General features: G+C 39.9%; 1 protein-coding gene across 2 annotated transcripts in view; it reads left to right on the top strand.

The window, feature by feature from the left end:
- The window catches only part of pde8b (phosphodiesterase 8B), a 63,317-nt gene that overhangs the window by 32,639 nt on the left and 5,836 nt on the right, over positions 1 to 24,842 (top strand). For both annotated transcript variants that reach the window (XM_075456260.1, XM_075456259.1), the window contains exons 3-21: positions 1,114 to 1,304; positions 2,933 to 2,992; positions 3,645 to 3,702; positions 3,882 to 3,970; positions 4,079 to 4,157; positions 4,968 to 5,108; positions 5,198 to 5,286; positions 5,376 to 5,430; positions 9,352 to 9,403; positions 9,676 to 9,753; positions 10,197 to 10,273; positions 13,774 to 13,938; positions 15,018 to 15,063; positions 15,809 to 15,938; positions 16,526 to 16,724; positions 19,457 to 19,674; positions 21,062 to 21,200; positions 22,050 to 22,217; positions 22,440 to 22,569. In XM_075456260.1, coding sequence (XP_075312375.1) covers positions 1,114 to 1,304; positions 2,933 to 2,992; positions 3,645 to 3,702; positions 3,882 to 3,970; positions 4,079 to 4,157; positions 4,968 to 5,108; positions 5,198 to 5,286; positions 5,376 to 5,430; positions 9,352 to 9,403; positions 9,676 to 9,753; positions 10,197 to 10,273; positions 13,774 to 13,938; positions 15,018 to 15,063; positions 15,809 to 15,938; positions 16,526 to 16,724; positions 19,457 to 19,674; positions 21,062 to 21,200; positions 22,050 to 22,217; positions 22,440 to 22,569 — 2,164 coding nt within the window. The remainder of the gene's footprint in view (positions 1 to 1,113; positions 1,305 to 2,932; positions 2,993 to 3,644; positions 3,703 to 3,881; positions 3,971 to 4,078; positions 4,158 to 4,967; positions 5,109 to 5,197; positions 5,287 to 5,375; positions 5,431 to 9,351; positions 9,404 to 9,675; positions 9,754 to 10,196; positions 10,274 to 13,773; positions 13,939 to 15,017; positions 15,064 to 15,808; positions 15,939 to 16,525; positions 16,725 to 19,456; positions 19,675 to 21,061; positions 21,201 to 22,049; positions 22,218 to 22,439; positions 22,570 to 24,842) is intronic.

Consider the following 24,842-nt stretch of genomic DNA (forward strand, 5'->3'; position numbering starts at 1 on the left):
GTGTGAAATACAGATTCCTTTTGTGGTTCTGTGCTGCTCAGTTTCAGCTTAGCGAGGAATAATGCATTGTGGGAGAATGACATTTACACGGTGGTGGCTATTTAGCTGCTTCCTCCATCTATTTTAGATTCCCCTTTTCAGAATCATGAATGTGACCAGAGTTGTCCCCTGCATGCACTGAGCAAAAACAGATATATACACCCAGCACAGACTGAGCTTATCAGAGAAAACAGGCCGACAGATGAGCTCACAATTAATGACAGTTCAGTTCTCCAGAGGTGTGTGTGTGTGTGTGTGTGTGTGTGTGTGTGTGTGTGTGTGTGTGTGTGTGTGTGTGTGTGTGTGTGCGTGTGCGTGCGTGTGTGTGCTTGTGTCTTGGGACTGTGGGACAAAAATACATGGATTGCTGGAAAAATATATTAAAACCTCACAGTAAAAGTTAAGGGAAGAGCCAAAAAAAAAATAAAGGACACTTCACTTACAAAATACTAATTTGCTGTGTGGACGAGTCAACACCCGAGATCAAACTAGTAAACTTTAGGGATAGGTAAAGTCTTTGAAGTAAGGACAAAATGGAGGCGAGTGTTGTAAAGAGCTTGAAATGCATTCAAATAATTCATGAAAGGGCCTTGAAAATAGCCTGTTACAATTCAAACATCATGTTTCTTGTCAGTTAATTATACTTGACTAAAATATCCATCTAATAATGCTGGGATTCAAAAACGTTGGTAAGAGTAGCGCAAACAAGGATATGGGTTTGTGTATGAATAATTTAGGGTGCAGAACCAGAAATGGTCCTACTTATTGTACCCTTGGTGAGGTGTCCATGTTGGCCCTTATGTAGTTACCTTTCTCCACCTTATTAACAAGAGTGTCTGAATTTTGCAACTTCCAAAAGAGTCAAAGCTGTATTTCGCCTTTTTTTTTTACCCAATATGATTCCGATCTGTGCGAAAGATTTATGATTGAGATGAATTTATTTGCATGCTTAATTAAGCCAAATTGATTTGCATTGTTCCGATTGATGGAACATGCATATCTGTCCAGAACCTGTGATAGGTGGTGATGGGTTCACTGTCTCATCCAGATACTCATGTCATTTTGTCTCCTCAGGTCCTGCTGGTGTTCGCTAAGGAGGACAGCCAGAGCGATGCCCTCTGGTGGGCCTGCGACCGCGCTGGGTTCAGATGCAACATTGCACGGACACCTGATTCAGCTGTCGAGTGTTTCCTAGACAAGCACCATGAGATTGTTGTCATCGATGGACGTCACTCGCGCTACTTTGAGCCTGAAGCAGTCTGCCGGTGAGCCTTGACTCTTTGACCTCCTGACGTGGAGATATAGGACTGACAATGACTTTAATTTTTGCACTTTAAATACGATCTTGCTGTACTGGCTGTGGCTTGATATAACCCAAAGAAATGAGAATGACTTTAGTCTGCTCCATTATGTCTTGGCAAGAGAGTGAATAAGCAACCCTACATTGTCTGCAATCTGGCTTCATCTCTGTTGCTGTAAACAAAGGCACTGATCAGCCTTCATCAGCCTCAAGTAAAAACAAATGGCATGTAATCCTTCATTTTCATCAAACTTAAACCTGAAATAAGGAGGTTTTTTTACCAAAAAAATCTGTGAAATAGATCAGAGAGTTCAGCTTGTCTAAATGCAGTTGCGCTGTAAACCGTAAAGCTCTGGAACACTGGTAGTGGCGGGCTCGTTGGTGCCATCTGGTGTTTGCTGGAAGCACCACAGACTTCACCGACTTCAGAGAAGCTCAAAGCGTACTGAAGTTCCACAAGTTTCATTATCACTTAATCTAGTGTTGCATTATGAAGAAGCTGTGGATAACTGATTGTCACAAGTCATAAGATATTAAAGAAAAGTGGGGCTGGAGTCAGCCTGAGCTACACATTGTGAGTTTGTTTGTTTACTTGACAGCTGGATGGTGGCCCTTGGGAATGAGGCTTTTTTTTTTTTTTAACCATTTTTCCACACCAAAAGCCCCTGGCCCCTTTTTAGAGACTTATTTTATTGTAGAATAATCTCATTTGCTCCCTGTTTTTTTTTTCCCAGCTGTTAAGTTCATATTGGTCTGTGTGTCTGTCCCCCATTACTCTCTGGCCTACATGAACGTGGTATTCAGGATTTATTTAGGAGATATTTTTAGTGCTGTATTTTGTCCTGCTGAACCTCACCTTACTTGATTTAATGCAACAGTAAAGGTACCGATTATTGCTTTGAATGAACAACAGCTGCATATTCTTTGGCTCTTTTTGGTCTCTATAAAATATAACTTATTTGTCCTTTTTTTTAACCCTTATTATCTTTTGCTTGCTTTAGTTTTTCCTCAGAGTTATGGGTTTCAGTTATTGTTAGATACAGTGCTGACCAACCCAAAACCCTCCACCAAAGCCACTGCTATATATTTTGTTGAGTGATTTTATTGTAAGTGCTCCATAATTTTCCCAAGTAAAGGAACAGATCCATTTGTCTCTGCTGTCTCCTGATTACCACAGCTTGGCAGCTGCTATGTGTGTCCTTAGTTCAATATGATTTTTTTCTTTCTGTCTCCCCCCCTTCCATTTATATTTCTTATGAGGATTTGTGCCATCATCTGTTCCCTCAGCTCCTCCTTTCGTCCTCCATCACTGTCTACTCATTCCTCCTCCACCTCCAGACCACTTTCCCGTATGTTCTGCCAGCGATGTGGCTTTGTGGCCGAACCTCTAATGCACATGTTGTGTTTGGTGTTTCTGTGTCAAGCGCAGAAATGTTCTGCCCTTCTTCTGTGGCAATGACATCACTCCCATTCTGCCCACATGTTTATCCTGTACCTGAGTCCAAGCCACTTCTCCGAAGCTCAGAGTGTGGATGAAATGAACTCCTTTTGACACCTCTGTTGACTTTGACTCTGCATTTGTTTTATTTCCAGGATGATCCGTGCCACAAAGCCTTCTGAAAACACAGTAATTTTAGCTGTCGTCCCACAAAAGTAAGTCTGAATTATAAATGTTAATATTCTCTGTTATAAGGATGAATTTTGAGATAAAAAAAAGGACCCTAAAACTTGTCTGCAAATCAAGCTTGAGTTTAACTTAAGAAAATTAAAAAATTAAAAAACACACACATAGTTTCACATAGTTAAGCCTCAAAATTCAATATTTTTACAAATGACTGACAGGAAGGCCTTTTTTTGGAGGAGTAATTTTTAGAATAAACACCATTAAAAAGCATTTAGTCATGTGTTCCGCTTGGAAATTTTGAATTCATCAAATATTAAAAAATGTCCCGCAACACTTTCACTTTAAAGTCCTGCAGGCATCCGTTTGTGGCTTTTATATCTGACGAATTCAGGAATTCTAACACGTCCCTGCTTTGTGCTTATGAAACTTCCCGTGTGAACGGTCGACGACAAATAATTTGCCTGCACTCCCTCAATTATTTTTATGATTTCTATATTTGCAACCAGCTTTATTTGTTCTTCAAGCTGGAGCCCATCACTCAAGCTAAAAGTCTGGAGTAAGCGAGTTTTCAGGGCCTATAAACTTTTATATTTCTCACTGTAGGTGTGGACATCTACAAGTATAATTCTGAAAAATGATTGCGCCTGCAGATGGTAATAATTCTTTTTTGTCATTGTGTAGACTGCTTGACCAGGAGGAGCCATCTGTTCTTCCTCTCCTCTGTGCTGGATTTAGCAGGGTACGTCCGACCACTTGCCTGCACTTATGACTGTATTTACAAAAGATGTAGGCCCAGCAGTTCTCTGCTTTTTACTCCAGGACTTGCTTTAAAAGGAATCTGAATTCTGACTCATTCAGTATTCCCACTTTTCTCTTTGCCTCTCCTTCAAACACCACTTAACCTTGTTTGGCCCCCAGAGGTTTGTGGAGAACAGCAGCGTGTCAGCCTGCTATAATGAGCTCATACAGATCGAACATGGAGAGGTGCGCTGCCAGTTCAAACTCAGGTACAGCAGGAAAACAAGTCTCCTTAACAAGGCAAAACAGCACACATACTGTATGCAACATGTTCTTGATAGTGAAGTTGCTAATTTGGAGTTTTTCTTCATCCACAGGGCTTGCAACTCTGTTTTTACTGCTTTGGAGCACTGCCAAGAGGCTGTGGAGATCACCAGTGAGGACCACATAATACAGGTGGAGATATTACACACAGAAATGCCTGCACATGAACACATACCGTGCAAACTCTTTAGAGATGAAATGTCAGATTTTCCAAAATGCTGAATGTTTGTTGTAAGGGGGGGGGGGGGGGACAAGGAAATAGCCAAACCAACAATGTGCCCGTCTCTCTATGTCTGTTTTATATCACTAAAACAGTGTAACTCTTTAATATTGTGGTATTTGAAAACGATATCAATGCTCTCTGGTTCAGAGAGTAGACTACATACAAAAGAAAGTCACCAGGTGTGACACATGAACCAGTACAGAAGTGCAAAGTCAATCAATTTTTCCAAAAGTCTCTGTTAAAACAATATTCACCCCAAAGAGATTAATGTGCTGGAGGTCCTTTTGAAAATAATTTTGTAATTAAGCTGATATTTACCCTTAAATAGATGTACTTTTGTCTAGTATGGTTAAAAATATCCCCCAAATATGGTCACTTCCTGCTCCAAAAACCTTAACAGTGTGATGGGTACATTTCAAAATTGAATCCTCGTAACGGTAGTAAAAGGAAAGACACGTATACTTGCCTTTAATTATGCAGATTCTCTTCAAATTCTTCAGAACATTTGGATTCAAACCGAGTTTATGACTCCGACAGATGGTATCAATCCTTGGCAACGCAAGCAAGACTTTTTAATAGAACCTCACATATTATACTAGTGGGTAGTTCACCAACAAAAAATGTATCCGTATTAATCAAACAGCTTTTACCAAAACAATGACAGAATCTTGGATTCCAATCTAAACTTTGTATCTAAAACCTTTCTGGATGTGTCCCAGTATGTTAACCCGGCGTTTGAGCGGATGATGGGCTACCACAAAGGGGAGCTGATCGGGAAGGAACTGACCGAACTTCCCAAGAGTGACAAGAACAGAGCTGACCTGCTGGACACGATCAACACCTGCATCAAAAAAGGAAAGGTGAGTTCTGCACCCACCGGTCCATCCATCTGACCAATCTGCGAAACTAGACGGTGGTTCAAGCCTGACTTGCTTTGTTGCATCTGAAGGAATGGCAGGGTCTCTACTATGCCAGAAAGAAGTCGGGGGACAGCATACAGCAGCATGTGAAGATCGTGCCCGTCATTGGCCAAGGAGGGTAAGCCAAATGTGAACAATTCAAAGCGGTCACTGTAAATTTCCAAGAAATCGGACATGCCTGAGGGATTCCTACTCTTATCTCCACAGGAAAATTAGGCATTTTGTTGCCATCAAGAGACCTCATTTTGACAACAATAATCAGGTGAGTTTCACAAATAACCTTCTTTTCAGTTTTTATTGACTCTCTAATACTGTAGTGGATTTCAGATAGGACAACTGCAGTATTTGTGAAGTTACACACTTTGGTGGTGTACACATGAGACTTTATTCAGTAGCAATAAAATCTTTTAGTGATCAGATATGGACTCATTCAGGTCCCTGAGGTAACAATCTTAACCTGGATCCTGCACTATTTTGCGTACATATTTGCAGTGCTGCAAGATCTCAAACCTCTTTTTCTTCAATATTTGTTCCACCAATGTGTTAGTAGTTTGTTTTTCTGGCTTGCGCACCTATTTTTGAATAATTCATAGCCTTTTAATCAAAAATAAATTGGCTTGGCACCTGCAAATCTGCAGCTGAAACCAATAACTTGGTTTTCAAACTAGGTTTTCAACTGGGCACTGTGATGAACCAGTGTGCATGTCATATTCTTCATGTCTGAAACAAGGGATGTACAACTCTCTTAATTGGTAACACTTTATTGATTACGGTGGTTTGAAAAGTACTGAAATGTAGGCTTGTTTTACTGGCTTGTGACAATATTGCAAAAATCCTTAACTGGCTCAAGAACCAGAACTAATTTGGTGGAAAAGGGATAAGCTACCTGATGTATCTGCAATCCTAACTGCAGGTTCAGATACATCTGTAACCTAAACTATTGGAAGCTGTTTGAAGGGGGAAAGTACTTTGCAAAAGACTCAGACATTAATACTTACTTGACTTCTCTAATGATAAATCTCGTTGTATCAACAGTGCTTATGCTACAGTACAGCTCGCCCCCAATCAAGCCTACAAACAAATGAACAACTGAGACCGAGCTGGACATGCATGGATTGCAAACTCTGCTGGCAGTTAGTTTTAGATAAATATTTCAAATGATCTGTAGGTCAAAGTGTCAGATTTAAATACTTCATTTGGGAATGTCGCTTCACAGGCTTCCAGCATTGTTGAGCCCTGTGCAAAGTTACCGTGAAGCAGGTGTGTTTCTGCACTCATCTAAGCTCCAGGCCAATAACGTCATACTATGCTAAGCTACAGCAAAGCACCAGGATCCCCCACTAAGGCCTAGGAAGGCTAGAAGCCAGGCGCCAAGGCTATTTATATCTCAGGCAGAGCTGCATAGGACCCAGCTTTAGCTCACTGTTCACTTTCATGGTGTGTACATAAGGTGAGTCAGCCGTTGGCATCTGCCTGCCAAAGCCAAATGGTATTCATTCCTACTTGTTGGGATTGAGAATCCTTAGCCATGGCATCGAGGGATCCCATTCTCGAAATCATATAAAGTCCTCCCGCGGAACCTGAATTTTGCATCGGCAAACTGAATGTTGTGCCATTTGTAATTTATTTACACTGCAAACAAATAAAAGTGGACCGCAATGTAGGAACAAAAGTGTATTAAACTGGATGACACATTTCAACTAAATCATGTCGTGAACTACATCTTCACTGAGATGCTTCTTCCATTTAACAGCTCGATTTTTAGATGTCCTTTCAGGATACCACTGATCTGACGCAGTACTTTTGCTCAATACATTTTCCTTTGAGCTCTTGAAATCATATACTATCCTTGGTTTTTCCCACCCAGATGTTTGGCTCCACACCACGGTTTCCATTTCATTGTGTTGTTTAGTTAGCAGCACTTGTCCAAACACTACAGACTTGCACCAGGTTTAGGGTTAGTTTTGTTTTTGTATCAAGATCTCAGCTGTTTTCCAGCTTTAGTCACGTTAATTTAAAAGATGGTTTTTAGCCTGTTTGTGCTCGACAGCCCAAGAAGCCTATTAAATTTCAGCCAGCTAAATCTGGCAGCTTTGAATGTCTTTCGAAGTGTTTACACTGTCTTAATCCTATTTAGTTAGTATGTCAGTGGAGACCTGAAAGCAAGCAACTCTGAAAATGAAGTCCCTAAAATAAATAAATAAGATAAATGCATAGAGTAAGATAAATGAAGAAATAGAATAAAAATATGAAATAAAAAATAAGTAACTGTGGGAAGGGTGACTCTAAAAATTAAATATAATTTGAATTCAACTGATATTTCAGGGATTTCTTCATTGATCCATATCAATATATAAATATATATATATTTTAATTAATTTTATACATAGAGATGGATTGATATATGTGTAGATATTCATAACGTAAATGTGCATATTGCACTGTCAGCAGAATAAAGGTGCAGTGAGTCACTCGATGAGGAAAATCTTGTGTAATAAGATTATAGAAACTACAGATCCAAAGCTATATAACCTTGGTGTGACTAACTGGATAAAGTGTACAAACTGCACTTTATCCACATGTGCAAATGTATGCGCTACAAAATGTGAAAATAGTTTGAAATGTTACACTCATTCTCAGAGAATTCAGTAAGTTATACGAAACATTTTCCTTCTCTGGCTTGTTTTGCCATTGTACCAGCTTTTAGGAAAATTTCTTGGATCGATAGTCATAGCCCATAGCCTGCCCTATGTGCAATTAAAATGTACAAATATAAATTAAATGCACAATTTAAAGTTAATTTATGCACAGAACAGCATTAATCAAATCCTCCTTTGTGTTAATCCACAGCTAATATGCTAACTGCTCAATAATTTGCTAGTTTAGTTGCTAGCAGTTAGCATGTTGCTTACTTGGTTGATTTTAATATAAGGTTTATGTAGTACTTCTTTTGTATGTGTTTACACAGTAAGACAGATGGAAAAGCCATATTCTGATTTTGAATTAAAGGATAACCTTGCATGTATTCAGTTATATACTGTTTCCTTTCTTATTTTAATTACCAATAATCTTAGGGCACTTTATGTGTGTATGCATGTTGGCAGTGTTCAATTCAATTCAATTCATTTTTATTTATATAGTGCCAAATACAACAAATGTCATCTCAAGGCACTTAGATAGTAAGTCCAATTCAAGCCAATTGGAATTCAATTAATTAATAATAATCATAATTCATAAAATAATCCAATTCGTTCATATAGAGCCAATTCAAAAACAATTTCCTAGCTAAGAAAACCAACAGATTGCACTGAAAACTTTTTGTTTTTCGGTCCAATCTCCCGGCCTGAGCGTGCCTGAGGCGACTGTGGAGAGAAACGACTCCCTTTTAACAGGAAGAAACCTCTGGCAGAACCAGACTCAGGAAGGGTGGCCATCCGCCTCGACCAGCTGGGGTTTGAGAAGACAGAAAGGGGGGGGGGGGGGGGGGGGGGGGGGGGGGGGCACTGTAACACCATTCAAAGGATATCTGTTGGAACAGGGAAACACGAGTTAATGACCACAATAATATCACATATACATAAAGAGAGTAAAGTGAGGAAAGGTGTGACAGATGAGGCCCCCCAGCAGTCTAGGCCTATAGCAGCTTAACTATGGGATGTTTCAGGATTACCTGAGCCATCCCTATTCAAGGTAAACACAAGAAACTTGTGCTAACGAAAAAATAAATAATAAAATAAAGGACCAGACTCAGTGAGTAATTCCCTATACTCCCTATATAGATCTGCTCCTCACACCACAACAACCATCTTTTTACAGCCACAAGCTACCTCAGCCTCTCACCAACTGCACACCAGTGTGTTGTCTATTGTTCATGCATTTTACAGTTGGAAAATCTTTGAACGGTGCAAGAATCATGTTGCATCCTGTTTACAAATAATTCAAAACACTGAAGCTCTGAGTACACACCATCACTCTTTTAAAAGTTTTAAAGCCAAAAGTGAAGCACCAGCATCTGTATTTTTAATACAACAGTAGCCTACAATGACGTGAGAACATCATTCAAAACATGGACATTATTGGTCGTCAAGAGAAGTTATCCTTCCAGCATGTTGTTTTCAGGGAGCAGGAAATTAGGTCGATTTAATCCCTTGACCTAAATCTCTTCTTGCTATTTGTCTGTCAGGTCCACAAGTTGAACAAGGAAGAGAGGTGCATCGGGGAACATCCTCAGTCAGGTAACTTACCACAAAATGTTTGTTGTTGCCATTGTTTTTCTTGTAAAAGTTTAGATTCAGCCTAGTGTTACTGTTGGGGTTAAAAAGCACGGATTTCAGAACTTCTTTTTAGTTATTTTTTTTTACAACAAACAGTGAGGTATTCTTTTAGCTTTTGAAGCAAATTTTGATAAACATTTTCTGATGAAACAAAGCAGCAAAGGTATCTATATAGTTACAAAACTCTGTCACTATAAATAATGTTCATTTAATGTTCTCAATTCCCTGCACAGAGTGCCATTCTCTGCGTCACAGGGACAGGAGGAAAGATTCAATTGACGCCAGATCGATTAGTTCTCGTAGTAGTGACGGTAAGGCTATTCAAAACTCTCTATTTGTTCTTTTTTTAATGCATGAGTAGAGTTTCAGTTTGAGCCATTGTGTAGATAAAAAGCATTAAACAATGGAGAGACACAATGAGATCAATGCAATGGTGATACAATGCAGACAGGAACATAAAGGAAGAATGGGGGCATGATTAGAGATGACAAATCAGACGGTGAGTCAGACTGTGTTATGGTAGGTACTTGAACTAAAGGGAGATGTTGTGGGCTGATGACATGCTACCTTCTCAACTCACTCTGACGCACCTGCTGCTATTTTCAGGTATCTCAGCTGAATGTAGCTTCTCTTCTGCCTTGCCTGCTTCTGCTAATTTTCTGCCTCTGTTAATTAATAGACTACGAGGGCTGTATATCCAACGACAGTGCTCAGGATTTCACAATACACACAATTGTTATTTTCTTAATTGCAGCTCCAAGTTTACAGAATCGAAGATATTCCTCTGTCGCCAGGATTCATTCAATGACCATTGAGGCTCCGATCACAAAGGTATGTTGCTTATGAAAGCAATCAGTTTTTTTAAATTAAATAAAACAACATTGAATTACATATTTCTAAAATATTTCGCATGTACCGTTACTAGCAATGCCAAAATAACAAAAAGTCATAATAGTTAGAGTATTTTCTATAAAACGGTTTAGGTTATTTTAGGTGACAGAACGCCTGTTCGTTTCAATCTGAGGAAAAGTTTGACAGTCCTAAGTGATCAGAGTGAACACATCAATGTCGCAATGCATATCATGGTTAAATTTAAATAGTAATTTGTTGTGAATATTTGGTAAAGCCTGCACACATAAACATTTTGCGCCTCCACCTTGAGTTGCTCGTTGTCCTTTTGCACACTTCTTTGAGGTCAGACTGGCAAAATCAGAATTCAGACTTAGAAAATTATCTTTTAAAAAAAAATCCAATGGAACTACTTCAGGTTTATCATATTAACAACAGTTTATTTGCACAATAGTTGTATATCACGTCAAACTAGAGCTCGTTTGAACTAAACTACAATTTTTTATTAATTTTCATCTTATTTTTAAAAAGAATACTGAACCTTTTTTTTAAAAAAAAAACTTTCTCGGTGGAGGTTACCTCAAAATGTAATCTGTATGTTAGATATGGTTCAAACGGGCATAACTCAACAGATTTTCGACATCTGAGACAACCATTAAATTGTCTCCAAAATTCAGTCTGGACTCTTTAGTCAAATAACAATTTCATGCTGAATTTGTTGACCTAGTTGTGCCTTAAGCATTTTAAATCCCATGTTTCTTCCGATATATATGGATAACTTACCTTAGCAATCATCAGGGCCGCTGGCCAAACTGGGGCCCTAAGCAGAATTTTATTTTGAGGCATTTTGTGCATTTTCTCGTTTTTGAGGCGTGGTTTACGAATGCCTAGAGCCGTTTATTGGGCGCTACGAATGTCTATCAAATGGCGTCTGGTTCTTCCCATGCTGCTTTGCGCGCAATTCATAGCCAATTGTATCACTTATACCAGATGACGAATGTAGAGCGACAGAAATTCGACCAAATGAAATCTTTCAACGCCAAACGTTGCTCTTTTTTAAAAGAAAACTTGCGTTCTAAGCTACCTAAAACACTTTCTAAGGCTGCATCGAACGGTAACGTTGTGTCCGCTGCCATGTTGGATTAACACTGTACAAGCTTCGGTGTCGCGCATAGACGTCGTCATCGTCTTGCTGCCCCCCCCCCTTCTGTGATTGGTCCCCTAACTCAGGCAAAAAATAAGGGCGGTGGTTTCCAGGCTGCCTTTGCAGTGTGAATGAAATTGCGCGGAAAGCAGCATGGGAATTCCCAGGCTAACTAAGTCCTACCCTTTCAAGGATATAATATTTTTACAGCTGCACATTTGCTAATATGCTCTTAGCGTCTTCAGGTTATTCCACACTATCACGGAGGATTTTTCTCATACAAGTTCTAGCAGACAAAGATGGTAATAATATATATATCCCTCTGTATTGATGAGAAGATTAATGACCGCATGACTGACAGTGACTCAAACCAAATTAAAACTGGCTTGTACAGAAAAATGCAGGGTTGAAAACAGGATCAAACATCATGGGAGGGAAGTTTAGGTGTTTGCTTTTATTTCTCACAAAGTTCCCACAAAATCGCCCTGGTTTCTTTGCATGGTTACAAACAAGTGTCACATCTTTTCTTCATGTCTCATTGAAATGATCACTTACAACAAGGAAGGATTATGCAATTTTTACACTCTAGGTATGTACAGTTTAATGTTCAACATTTCTAATATAACACAAAGAAATGTTTGCAAAGTTGAAGATTGAACGGTGTATATGCATGAAATGTAAAACTTGCATTACCCAATAGTAGCTGTTTTTGTTCTGAGGAGAACAAGGATTCATACAGTTTTCTAGAAATGTTGTGCAAAAGAAAGCTCACACCTTAACCTCCCTCTCATGGTGTTTGATCCAGTTGTTCTGCACAAGCCAACTGTAACTTTGCTGAAGTAGCTGACCTTGTTCACTTGTGGAACAGCTGGAGATTGATAAGATGGCAATCAAAGCAGGAGACCTTGGCCCATCAATATTTAGTGGCAGCATTTTTACATTTTTTTTAATGATGAGCAGGTTAAAATAAATGCGACCCCCATCCAACAGTTTCATGGATATATTGGGACCTTTCTGTTAACAAGAGTGTCGGCGCATCTTAGAAGCATTAAAGGACAAGACCGTTTTTTTGACATTGGGCCCTTGATTTCACATTATAACATGATGTTCTACTCACCCCTGCTTGTTGTTGGTAATTTGGAGCTGTTCTTAAGATATTCGAGAGGCGTCTGGCTGCTCTCTTGAGATATTCGGCCATGAAACGGTTTCCTACTGGCAACGTTATACAGGCACAAACTATGCTGTTTATAATTTATTAATTACTGTACACTAGCACTGATAACGTGGAGGTGCATCGCTTGTAATTTTGAATTTTAGCCGAATGAATAAATAGGCAGCAGGTCTGTGGGCTGTCTGTGGTAGTAGCACGATGATGACGTCAGTAACACCCACTTTACGACAAAAATTCAAAATTACAGTAACCCGGATTTTTTTAAGTAAGCGACGCACCTCCACGTTATCAGTGCTAGTGTACAGTAATTAATAAATTATAAACAGCATAGTTTGTGCCTGTATAACTTTGCCCATAGGAAACCGTTTCATGGCCGAATATCTCAAGAGAGCAGCCAGACGCCTTGCGAATATCTTCGGAACAGCTCCAAATTACCAACAACAAGCAGGGGTGAGTAGAACATCATGTTATAATGTGAAATCAAGGGCCCAATGTCAAAAAACCGGTCTTGTCCTTTAATAGATATGCCATCTGCAACAGTTTAAGCTTTTGCTCTCTGTGTAAGAGCTGTCTCAGCACAATAAAAACACCAGACTGTTCAGTGTTGAGTTCAATATGGTTCAGAAGGACTAGAATTGATTTAGAACAAGAAACGACGCACTGCAGGAATCTAAATTTTTGTGTCCAGTTTGGATAGATTCTGGCTGTTGTCCAACATTAGTTTCCTTTTTTTTCTTCTTCTTTTTTTTACTGTTTCTTTGTGAATTAAACACTTTTTTTTTTTAAAAGTGTAAAACTGTTAAGAATTAAGTCTTAATAATAGCATCATGACTTGAAAGTCTAAGGGAGCAGATGCAGCAACAGTTTTAGCCCTAGTCAAGCTGTGGTCTGGATCTGCATAGTGTGTTACAGTATACAGTTTGTCCCACTGTCTCTTTTTTTGTCTTCTGATGCAGGTCCTGTGATGCTCTTGTGTGTGTTAATAAGTAGCCTCATTTGGCTGTTTTGTTCCAGACCAGATTTTCACAGCATCGCATGCACATCTCCATGACACATCCACAAAGAATCACTCTGAGGGCTCTTTGTGCATTTACTTTTTAATATAGTATAGTATAGTATTTGTTTATAAGCTAATAGGGACTTTTTTTTTCTTTTTTGCCTCCGCAGGTAATAAACATCATCAATGCAGCCCAGGAAAGCAGTCCTGTAACGGTAGCTGAGGCCCTGGATCGTGTGTTGGAGATCCTGAGGACCACTGAGCTCTACTCTCCTCAGCTTGCCTCAAAAGAAGATGACCCCCACACCAATGACCTAGTTGGGGGGCTAATGAGTGTAAGAGGCCGTTTGTCTACTTTGTTTAAGCTTTTAGGTTCTATCTTGATATAGATTCTGAAAGTTTTCACTTCCGTTAGGTGACCTTTTCACATTTGGTGCCTTATAGTAAGGATTGGTATAACTGCTATTCTTTTCTACCATGAAAACAAAAAAGAAAACGCCTACAAAGCTGCTACCAATCAGCCAGATTTGATTTTTAAAAGTGGTCTTGATGAATATTTCTCCAGGCTTTTGGCAGGTCTTTCAAAGTGTTTTTTTTTTTTTTTTAAATTGGCTGCTTTTTTTACTGATTTTCAGTTCAGTTCTTGTACCTGACTATTTTCAGATGAATGCGTTTTTGTTTAAGCATCTTAACACTGACCTGTGAATCATTTAGCATAAAAAAGGTACATAACTCAAGGGATGAACCAGTGCTGTGTCGACACATAACAGACAACTTAGCAAAGAACCAGTTTTAGATCCTATCTTTAGGCACTTTGTTACCAGCAGCCTGTCACAAAGACACATCATTTGTTCCCATTTATTTAGTTTAATTTATGAAAAACACCAAAGATAACACAGTTTGACAGACAGAAAATAGTATTTTTGCTCCAACAAGGTAATTCCCAAAGAGCTATTAGCATTATTGAAGCAGTGTGGGATCATCTCGACAGAGAACGGAACAAAAGGCAGCCGACATCCAAAGAAGAGCTTTTGGATGTCCTTCAAGAATCCTGGAGAACTATTCCTGAAGACTACTTAAAGAAATGACAGAAAGCTTGTTTAAGAGGGTTAAGGTTGGAGAGTATAGGTGCTCACAGCAAATATTAACTTTCAAGCTTACAAGACTTACAAGTCTATCTACGTATCGCAGTAGTGTCAAAAGTTAGAACTGATAATTGTCCCCCAAAAATGTACCATTTACTCCAGTAGAGGAAACCTGTTTGAAAATATCTTTGCTAGGCCAAAACTTGAGAGCTTCAAAATATCAGCTTAAAACATTGTTAGTTTTTCTCTCTTCATGGGATATTTAAACAGTGAGGAAATTATTGAATCCCGATCCTAAGCATAAAACTTATTCTTCCTTTTCTTTCCAGGATGGATTGCGGCGACTCTCTGGAAATGAATATGTTTTCTGCAAAAGTAAGTTTAAGAGCATCACCATGTTAACCACCAAAGACGGAGGGTTTCTAGACACACTTTATACAAGAAATGAAAGATTTAAGACTGGAAAAAAACTGATCAGGATTTTGAGATGTTAAATTACGTGTAAGATACATGAGTAGTAACATGTCTTTTTCCAGACTGCACAAGATAATGAAGAATAATGATTAAATGCAGTTTAACCCTTAGGAGTCTGCACGTTTTATTGAGTTTTCAGCAATTTAATCAATAGTTGTTTTTGTGTAAAAGACGTCTGTCATGTATGTGGGGGGGGGGGAGATTTACTGAGCTTATTATCGGTCCACTAAGGCAGCACGCACTGCATTCTCTGACATTTATAGTACAGACTCCTAAGGTTAAGATTACAATATGTATATTTGCAACTTGGTTTATCATGCAACTCCATTATTACGATTGAAGTTATAAGAGTGCTCAACTGAAAGAAGATCTGAATCAAAAGACTATTTTTCTGAGAATTTGTCTCCAGTATCCAAACCATAAGCTGTCACGCAGTCCTTCAAGCAATCTCATCACAAACCATCTTTCCTTTGCAGATTTATATGATGAGACATATAACCAGCATGTTTACACATAGATGTCACAGAGCCAATAGTGATGCAGTCTTTTATTATCTGTCATACCCCCCACAGAGCATCCTTGGTTTCCCCTTTTTATGGTCAGATCACTTAGAACCGTGTGTGCCATGCTTTTGTCTGTCTGCTAGATATTAGCCAGAGCCAGCTGGCCATCCCAGTTACATTGAATGATGTTCCTCCATCCATCGCTGAGATGCTGAATGATGAGGAGTGCTGGGAGTTCAACATCCTGGAGCTGGAGACAGCTACACACAAAAGGTACCGAGACAGTTTCATCAAGGCAGCTGAGATAATGATTTCATTTTCACTCCAGAAACCCAACAATTTCCCATATTTACCTCACGTAGAGGCATTAAAAAAAAATCAGATTTAGACTTTGGAAAAGGTGTTTATTTGGCATGTTCAATCAGTGTCATTTTCACAACTTTTCTTAACACGAGAAGCATGCAATCAGCCTAGCTTAGTAACTAGGTTGCCAAGAGAAACAAGGTTCCAGAACTTCCTATGGCCTAACCCTACCTTCATATTAGCTAGACTATTCCGATACTTAAATTATGACAAACTGCTATTCCTGTCAGAGTATTTCTGTTTCTAAAACTACATCAACTTTTTCATCAGAACATGGAAGACTAACAACGAGTTATATTTGTCAGGGGAGAAGTATAAAGATAATCATTATGTATTGAAATCCCACATGTAGAAAAAAAAACACTTTAAGAATATAGAAATGGAGGTAAAATGGATGAGAATGCACCTGAATGAAGCTAAAACAGTGGCCGAATTAACTTATGAGCGTTCATCCTCTGTATTTCTTTCATGCACTCGCTTTCTGGCCTCCTTTGCAGACCGCTGACGTACCTCGGGCTGAAGATTTTCACGAGTTTTGGAGTGTGTGACTTCCTAAACTGCTCGGAGGCCACACTGCGCTCCTGGCTGCAGCTCATGGAGGCCAGCTACCACTCATCTAACTCTTACCACAACTCCACCCACGCTGCAGATGTGCTGCATGCTACAGCCTACTTCCTGCGCAAAGAGAGAGTTAAGGTTAGAGGGCATAACTGACCGTTTTTAAAGATTTAAAGATATGCCATTTTGATTAACCTGGGCCCCCTTTATGACCCAGCTGGGGTTGATCAACAAGTCTTGTGAACAGGTCCACTGCCCACAGCCCTCATCTCCTCATCCACAGTGATCTTGAATAAAACCTCTTCAGCTTCTTTGACAGACTTGATGGCCCTTTGCCTACTGGCCCATGTAATGCCCTGTACAATGCAGGTCCTTCATGGCCACAGTAAATTCTTAGAAAACTATCTTCTTGGAAGCTTCAGCAATCAGCGCTGTTCCTGGCCTTTGCGTTGTTGTGGCAGCAGTTTCTAGGAACTGTAGTTGCTTCCCTGGTTCCAGGCTTGTGCTGTTACTAGCTGGCCAAAAGAGGTGGGTCCTGACAGCTAGTGTAAGCTCTCCTCCAGCCCTGAAGAAAGCAATGGTCTTCCTCAAAACAGTAACTTATTTATTTTTATTTTTTATCTGAAGGAAGTTTTTACAAAGAATAGAACGGGGTCATTTATGTATGAATTGTAAATCATTCACCATCATGTGTGTTATTTGGGCTGTTTAAATCAGTCAGATTCGCACATGTTGAGGATTGAAGTGTATACATGGGAAGGACAAAACATTATACTGGCATGAATAACCAAAAATTGGATGCCATTTATTTTTCTGTCTCCAAAAGGGCAAATGAGAGTGGAAACAATATACTTCATGCATCAAACTTTACAATACTGGGCTGTGTTTTCCTCAAAACAAGCTCAACCCTCCCCTCCCAGTACTTGTGTAAACATAGTCCCGGCTGCCCTGTTCAAACTGGCCTATCGGGCCGGATATTCTGAATGGACCTGAAAAAATTAAAGGAAATAAGAAATTATGAAAAAGGAAATGTGGAAAAAAAAAGTTTCCCACAGGTCCATATTGGGTCCAATACACTTATGTTTATACATACTCCCTCGAGGGGAGTAATCGGAAAAATATGATTTTTACTTTCACTTTCACACCGACGACTCACAATTATACCTTCTTTTCAGAGATCTGGGGAGATTCCCTTGAGGGGAAGTCAAAGTCTGAATGGGGAATATTTTTTTTTCCCTCAAATCAACAGTGACAAAACAGAAGTGGTTACTTTTTGCTCTTCCAAACCCAGAAACATCCCCACAACCAACCTTGATGATTTCACCTCATTTCTCCAGCCCTGTGCTACGAATCTTGGTATTATTGTTAATTCTGAGCTCTGCTTTGCTTTAATTAGCAAATCTCCTCTGTGGTCAAGATCAACCCTTAAATAAAATGCAGCAGTAAGATTGTTCACTGATACCAAAAAACGTGAGTATATTACTCCAGTCCTAGCCTCTCTCCTCTGGCTGCCAGTATATCACAGCCCCCCCCCCCCCCCCCCCCCCATTACAATATTTAAATCAAGGCTCAACTCACCTTTATCACCTTTATTCCTAGGCCTTCTCTGCCTTTTTAAAGTCATGTCTTATTGCTATTTTACATCTGTGTCTTTTCCCTTGCTGCATATATGCTTCGATGTGCAGTTGTCTGTGTTTATCTTTTTTCTCACACTTTGGACAGTGTGAACTTTATAAACATGTACTTTATATATACATTTTACTTTTTTACTTACTGTTTACAAATGAAGAGTGTTTCCAGCAGCCTATAAAGTGATGTCTGATCTGTTTATAATCGGGCGACATAAGTAAAGAAGTCAAATTTGCACCTCTCAAGATGGAAATCACCAAGTGCTTCAAAATAAAATGCTAAAACATAAAAACAAAAGTTAACCAAAGGCAGGTTTAAAAAGATGAGTGTTTAGCTGCTTTTTAAAAGAAATTGCAGAGTTCCAGAGACTGGGGGCCACAGTTACAAAAGCTCTGTCTCCTTTAGTTCTCAGCCTTGTATGATGCACAGCCAGCAGGCCATGATCACATGACCTCAGGGGCCTGCTGGGGAAGCGTCGATGTAAAAGTTCCCTGGTGTACGCTGGCAATTCTCCATGCAGAGTTCTAAAAGTCAAAACCAGTTTCTTAAAGTTGAAGTTAATGGGGAGCCAGTGCAGCTGAACTAGCAACTGTGTGACATGCAAGTACTTGGAGCACTTGAGTATGTATGAATAATCCAGATGTGATTAAATAAATGCATGGATAATCATTTTACGGTCAGAGCGTAACACAATGTGACTTTACTTTGCAATATTTCTTAAGGGATAAAAACAAGAGCAAACCAGAGATTTAACATGAGCATCCAAAGTAAAAGCTGAGTGGAAAGTTACCCCAAGGTTCCTGATAGAGGATTTAGCAAAAGAAGCAAGGGGACCTAGAGTTTCCATTACCTTAGACACAAATCTAAGGGGGAATAAACAGGGAATTTAGTCTTCTCTTCATTAAGTCGGAGAAAGTTGTCAGCCATTCAACTCTAAGCACCTATGCCAGATCTGTTACCTAGAAACTTAGTGGAGCTTAAAAGAGATATACAACTGAATGTCATCTGCATAGCAGTGATAGCATATGTCCTTAAAAGTGCTAAAAATGGGCTGAAGAGGGAGCAGATATAAAAAAACAAAAACAATAAAGGCCCCAAAACAGAAATATACAGATGAATCTGTTAATAATATCTTTGTGAAAACCCAAACAAGCTCTGACTAGTATCTGCATATATATGCGCAGTATGTGCAGTGAAGTCCAGTACTGACGTCTCTGCTTTGTTTCTGCTGTTTTCTCCAGAGTAGTCTGGACCAGCTGGATGAGGTGGCGGCATTGATAGCAGCCACAGTCCATGACGTGGACCACCCGGGCAGGACCAACTCCTTCCTGTGTAACGCAGGTAGTGAACTGGCCATTCTGTACAATGACACAGCTGTGCTGGAAAGCCACCACGCAGCCCTCGCCTTCCAGCTCACCGTCCGTGACAGCAAGAGCAACATCTTTAAGAACATCGACAGGTCAGTTTTGACAATGAGTAGAGGTTTGGGATTTGTCTGCAGTGGTTTCCAACAGAAATGGATTACTATGTAAGATTTTAATTAGGGGGAAAAAAATAAAAGCAAAGGACAGAGCAGAAAACTAATATTAAATGGTCCTGATCTGTGCGCCCTCAAGCAGCACCACATCAATATGCAGACACAATTCTGTTATAGTGGACATCACAACATGTGCACAGGAACCCTTGTGAAAGTAGGCACTGTTCTCACCATGTTCCAGTTCGTCACTTTGTCCAAAAGTGTGAGTTAAAACTCTACCATTTAAAGAAAAAACATGATCCAGAAATACCACTGCATTCTAAGAGCCTGATCTTAAGGAAGATGGAGTGGGACCAAGTGGAAAGCAATCCACGGTTGGATGAATCAAATCATAGATGCCACAACCGCTGGGCTAAAAAGGAGAGGGACCATCCGGCCTGTTATTAGTGAACAGTTCAAAAGCTGGAATCGAGGGGCCACACGCATTATACTAGCAGAAATGTGCATGTCCATTCTTTTCTCCAGATTTATGAAGGCATAAGTGCAGTGTATTGTTCTTTTTTTATAAATATAAATCATTGTCAACTATATGTATGTGCACAAACCTGATTTCCACTCCTATTTTTATCCATGGATGGATGCACACACTTCCCCAATTATGCATTTGCATATCAATACAGTATGCACACAACCAAACACACTTTTCAATGAAAACAGTAGTGTAGAAGAAGCACAGTTTTACCAAATGTTAAACTGAGACTCATGAATCATGAACAATTCTGGTAGTTCAGAGAAATAGTTGGACTACAAACAAGCGGCAAAAGCATGCATCACCTCACACAGGAACAGCATCAGGGATACAGGCAGATAATGGGCAGCAACTTCTGCTTCATCAGCATAGGATGAACTTATGGAATGTAAAGGACACAACCTTGCATAAAGATGATCTAGACGGAGCTGGAGATTTCTGGATCATGGTTTGTTGGCTGTTTTCTTAAACAGCCTTTGAAAGCTGAAAGCAGCACATGAGCCAGTCTTGTGCCAGAAAATCAAAATGAACCCTAAATACCTTTTTAGTCACTTTAGCAAGGTGTTCCACAGCCATTATGCACAACCATGAAAAACAACTATAGTTATTATTAGTCCCCACTCTATATTATGAAGATTACAGCCCCCCCCCCCGAACAATGCATCTTCCTCAGCTTTTTTAAATGTGTTGATTGAATCAAATTGATGAGAAAGCTACCTTGACATGCTTTTGTTCATGCAGTGGTAGAAGAGAGTGTGACATTATAATCTGTCGGTGTTTTAGTGATGGACTGATCCTAACTTTACTTTATACTCTCCCTCATGCCCTCATTACTGACAGGAATCAGTTCCGAACACTGCGACAGGCCATCATCGACATGGTGCTGGCCACAGAGATGACCAGACACTTTGAACATGTCAGCAAGTTCGTCAACAGCATCAACAAGCCAATGGCTGCCATAGAAGAAACCAGCACAAGCGTAAGTGACGGTGTGCTTAGCTTGTATCATTTTAAGATTTAGTATTTTTTATTTTTTTATCTTCTTGATAAAAGCATTTACACCAAATTTGTAACCATTACAACAGAATTCTATGTATCGTGTGAGTATGTGAGACTTTAATCACGTTTTCTCATATTCCACTGATCCTTTATTATGATAGCCCTGGTGTATAAAAACAAAATACAGGGACGTTTAATTTTTATGGAAAGGGAGAATCAACGGTTCTGGCTTGTGACTGGACAGAACCGAAGTCCATTACAGCTTTCCTTGAGCCATTTTCCCACCACTCACTGCATCCAGCAACACAACGCTAAAGTTAGAACAGGCAGTTTGGGGAAACGCAGAATAGGGCTTTCAGTGTCTTTTGGGGCTCGTGACAACTTGGACATATCCAGATGAAAAACAACACTACAACACAACATCAAAGTTTGGACGAAATAATCCAACAGACAGCATAAACTCTTTAAAATACAGTTTATGGTTTGTGGTGCCTTTATTCTATATGTACGAGCGCAATAAGTCTAAATCTTTGTTTTAACGTGACCTGGCATTCGCTGTTCCTCTTTTCACTTTAGGGCCTCCATAAATAATGCACAGGACTACGAGTCACTTCTGTAGTGACTAAAGCAATTAATAAAATGAGATGTAATCTCTCTTTTCACAATAGAGCGAAATTAGTTGTTTCCTGGAAATTGCTGAATATTTACACACACACACAAAGTGTGTCTTGGTAAATAAATGTAAAAGCAACGTACAGACAGCATTAGGAAGAATATACTAGTTTTTCTCGATGCACAGATGTTCCTTTTTGCTGTGTATTCCCGACAGAGCGTGAACAGCGACTGCGAGGGTCAGGCTAACATCAGGAACTCTCCAGAGAATCGCCTGCTGATAAAGAGGATGCTGATCAAGTGTGCAGATGTGGCAAACCCCTGCAGGCCACTCGAGCTCTGCATCGAGTGGGCTGGACGGATCTCTGAGGAGTACTTTGCACAGGTGAGGGGGAAGCTGAAATTAATAGAGCAATGCAGTTCAAAAAGCTTATAGTGCTCACTGTGTTTTGCAAAGAGATGCAACCATTTGTTTCTTTTCAGCTCTTTGTTTCACTGTGAATAATTCATTTAATTTATGACTTCTCATCTTCCGAACGGCTTCTTTATCTCAGGTGATGATTGACATCATGTTACCTCATTGTTCTCTCTGGGTGTTTCCCTGCAGACGGATGAGGAGAAGCGACAGGGGCTGCCAGTGGTGATGCCGGTGTTTGACAGAAACACCTGCAGTGTGCCCAAATCGCAGATCTCCTTCATAGACTACTTCATCACTGATATGTTTGATGCCTGGGATGGTAAGAGCAACATTTTTCTGCTCTTTCTTGGGTATTTTTCGTATGCAGTATGTGCTCCTAATGACACGCCTGGTTGTGCGAGTAAAAGGTCGGGCTCATAAAGTGAGGTGTTTCTCACTTCTTTCTGTTTTACAGAAAAAGTCATCAGGTTGCTGGAGCTTCCTCACATTTTTTAAACTGGCCATAAAAGCCACCATATGTTGTAAAATCCATTAATTGCAAGCTTTACTGCAGGAATTCACCTTTAGTCATCAAATTATCCAAAGCCACTTGGGGGCTCTTTATAAAAATGAAGACAAATGCTCCATTCCTGTTACAGCAGATGCTTAAGCAGCATTAACAGTTTTTAGGAACCACTGCTGACTGTCATTACACCAAAACCTCACCTGGACTTGTCAGCATTAGACACTGATTGGTCTGAATAAACTTGCCTTGGCCACAAATGTGTTTGCTTGACACCTGGCAAGATGGACTTTTTAAAAAAAAAATATATATCTCAATGTAAATGTCAAATTCTACTTATACAGCACCTTTAACAGCAACAGTTGTTAAAGGTGCTGTGATATTAAAATGGCAAGCCATTAAACACAAAACCTATTCTAAAAGCTTTCCGTTGAAACAAAATTAAACACAATGATAAAGGTGGAGCTCAACACTATAGACCCCGTTTTTTCAAAGGCCAAAGAAGATGTGGGTCCTCCACGGCGACTTGAAGATTTAAAGTCTGAGCGGTTCTTATACTATACTGTAAGCTGCTCCAGAGATTAGGAGCAGCCACCATGAAGGCATGATTACCTCTATTTTTGTGCCTGGTTCTTGGAATGTCCAAGAGCATCCGATAGGCAGAGATCTGTAAGGGTAAGGTGCTGCCAGCCATTTAGAACCATAAAGTCCTTCTCTCTCCTAAATATAATCATGTTTTTTTTAACTTTTGTAACATGTCCATAAGATGTTTTTATGTGCAAGACATGTGATCAAAAATAAATGACAAGCCCGTATGTTACACATAAAACGTTGGAGGAACCAGCCTCACAACATAGGAGGCGGGAAATTACAGCTATTTTCCATGCACTCAAAGGTACTGATGAAAATGAGAAGCTAGTGCAGATTCAAGGTGGGAGTTACTGGCTGCTTAGTGACTACATTTACACTCAGTCATTTATTACTTTCTTTGATCCAAAGCAACTTACTGTACATGTAAGGAAACAACAGTCAGTCAGTCGAACCTCAGTGCAAGTAAAAAAAAAATTGATTTAAATGACATGAGTACAATTAGGGCAAGCATAGAAGTGCAAGTGAGTGCAAGTTGGGGTGTTGCAGGTGTTAAGTAAGGATGTGTTCTCCGACGAGATGAGTCGTTAAGAAATTCTTAAAGGTGCAGTCTTAAAATCGGACAGGAGGTCGGTGGACGAAGACCCAAATGACCTATTTCACAAAAATCCAGTTGCTTAAGATAATAGCCAACATGGATATCTCTAAAAAGTTTGTAGTATTCCTGTCCAGCAGCTGTTATTCTAAGTTTGGAACAGAGGGGCAGACGGGTCGATTCAATGAAGGTGCTATTAAGTTTTCTCTTTTCTGTGGGGACATATACAAAGACAGACCCCTGTATGGTGGCCCATAAAGTCTTGTGGAGTGAAAACAGAGCAAGCTTGAGTCCAGAACTCTGAATCACTGCTCTACTAAAATGTTTGAAACAAAACTTCCTGCAGCCGTATCTTTACTCCTGATGTCCATTACTGCCTTCATTTTTCCTGGCAGATTGCAGGATAGGAAATGATAGAGGGAAAAAGGTTACTTATGGTACTTGTATTAGCCCCCCATTCCCACTGAATTACAGTCTTTGTATAGACTCCCCGAGAGGGAACTTGTTTACTGTCAGCACAGCTCTGATGTCACGGAAAGATTCTAAATGCCAGTGGGACAGAGATACTGCAAGAGCATCAGAGGAGAGGAAGCTGGGGGAAACAGTGGCAGGGCCGGGGGGGGGGGGGTTACGATCACTTGATTTGGGGAGGGATGAGCAGTAAAGCAGAACTTCACTCATGCATAAACACAAAACACAAATACAGCCGCTTTCAATTCACCAGGGTCACTGGGAGTCCACAGCGAGGGTCATGGATGCAGCGTGGGTCATTAACAAGCCGGAAATGAGGATGTAAACAGCTCTGAGCAGGACGAACACTGGGAACGCACACACTCTGCAGAGCAAAAGAAACGGAGGCAGGGAGACCTTTCAACCCCAGCAGTCCTTTAATGCTGGAGCAACATTG

Source organism: Odontesthes bonariensis, chromosome 22 (genome assembly GCF_027942865.1).
Source record: "Odontesthes bonariensis isolate fOdoBon6 chromosome 22, fOdoBon6.hap1, whole genome shotgun sequence".
Lineage (NCBI taxonomy): Eukaryota > Metazoa > Chordata > Actinopteri > Atheriniformes > Atherinopsidae > Odontesthes > Odontesthes bonariensis.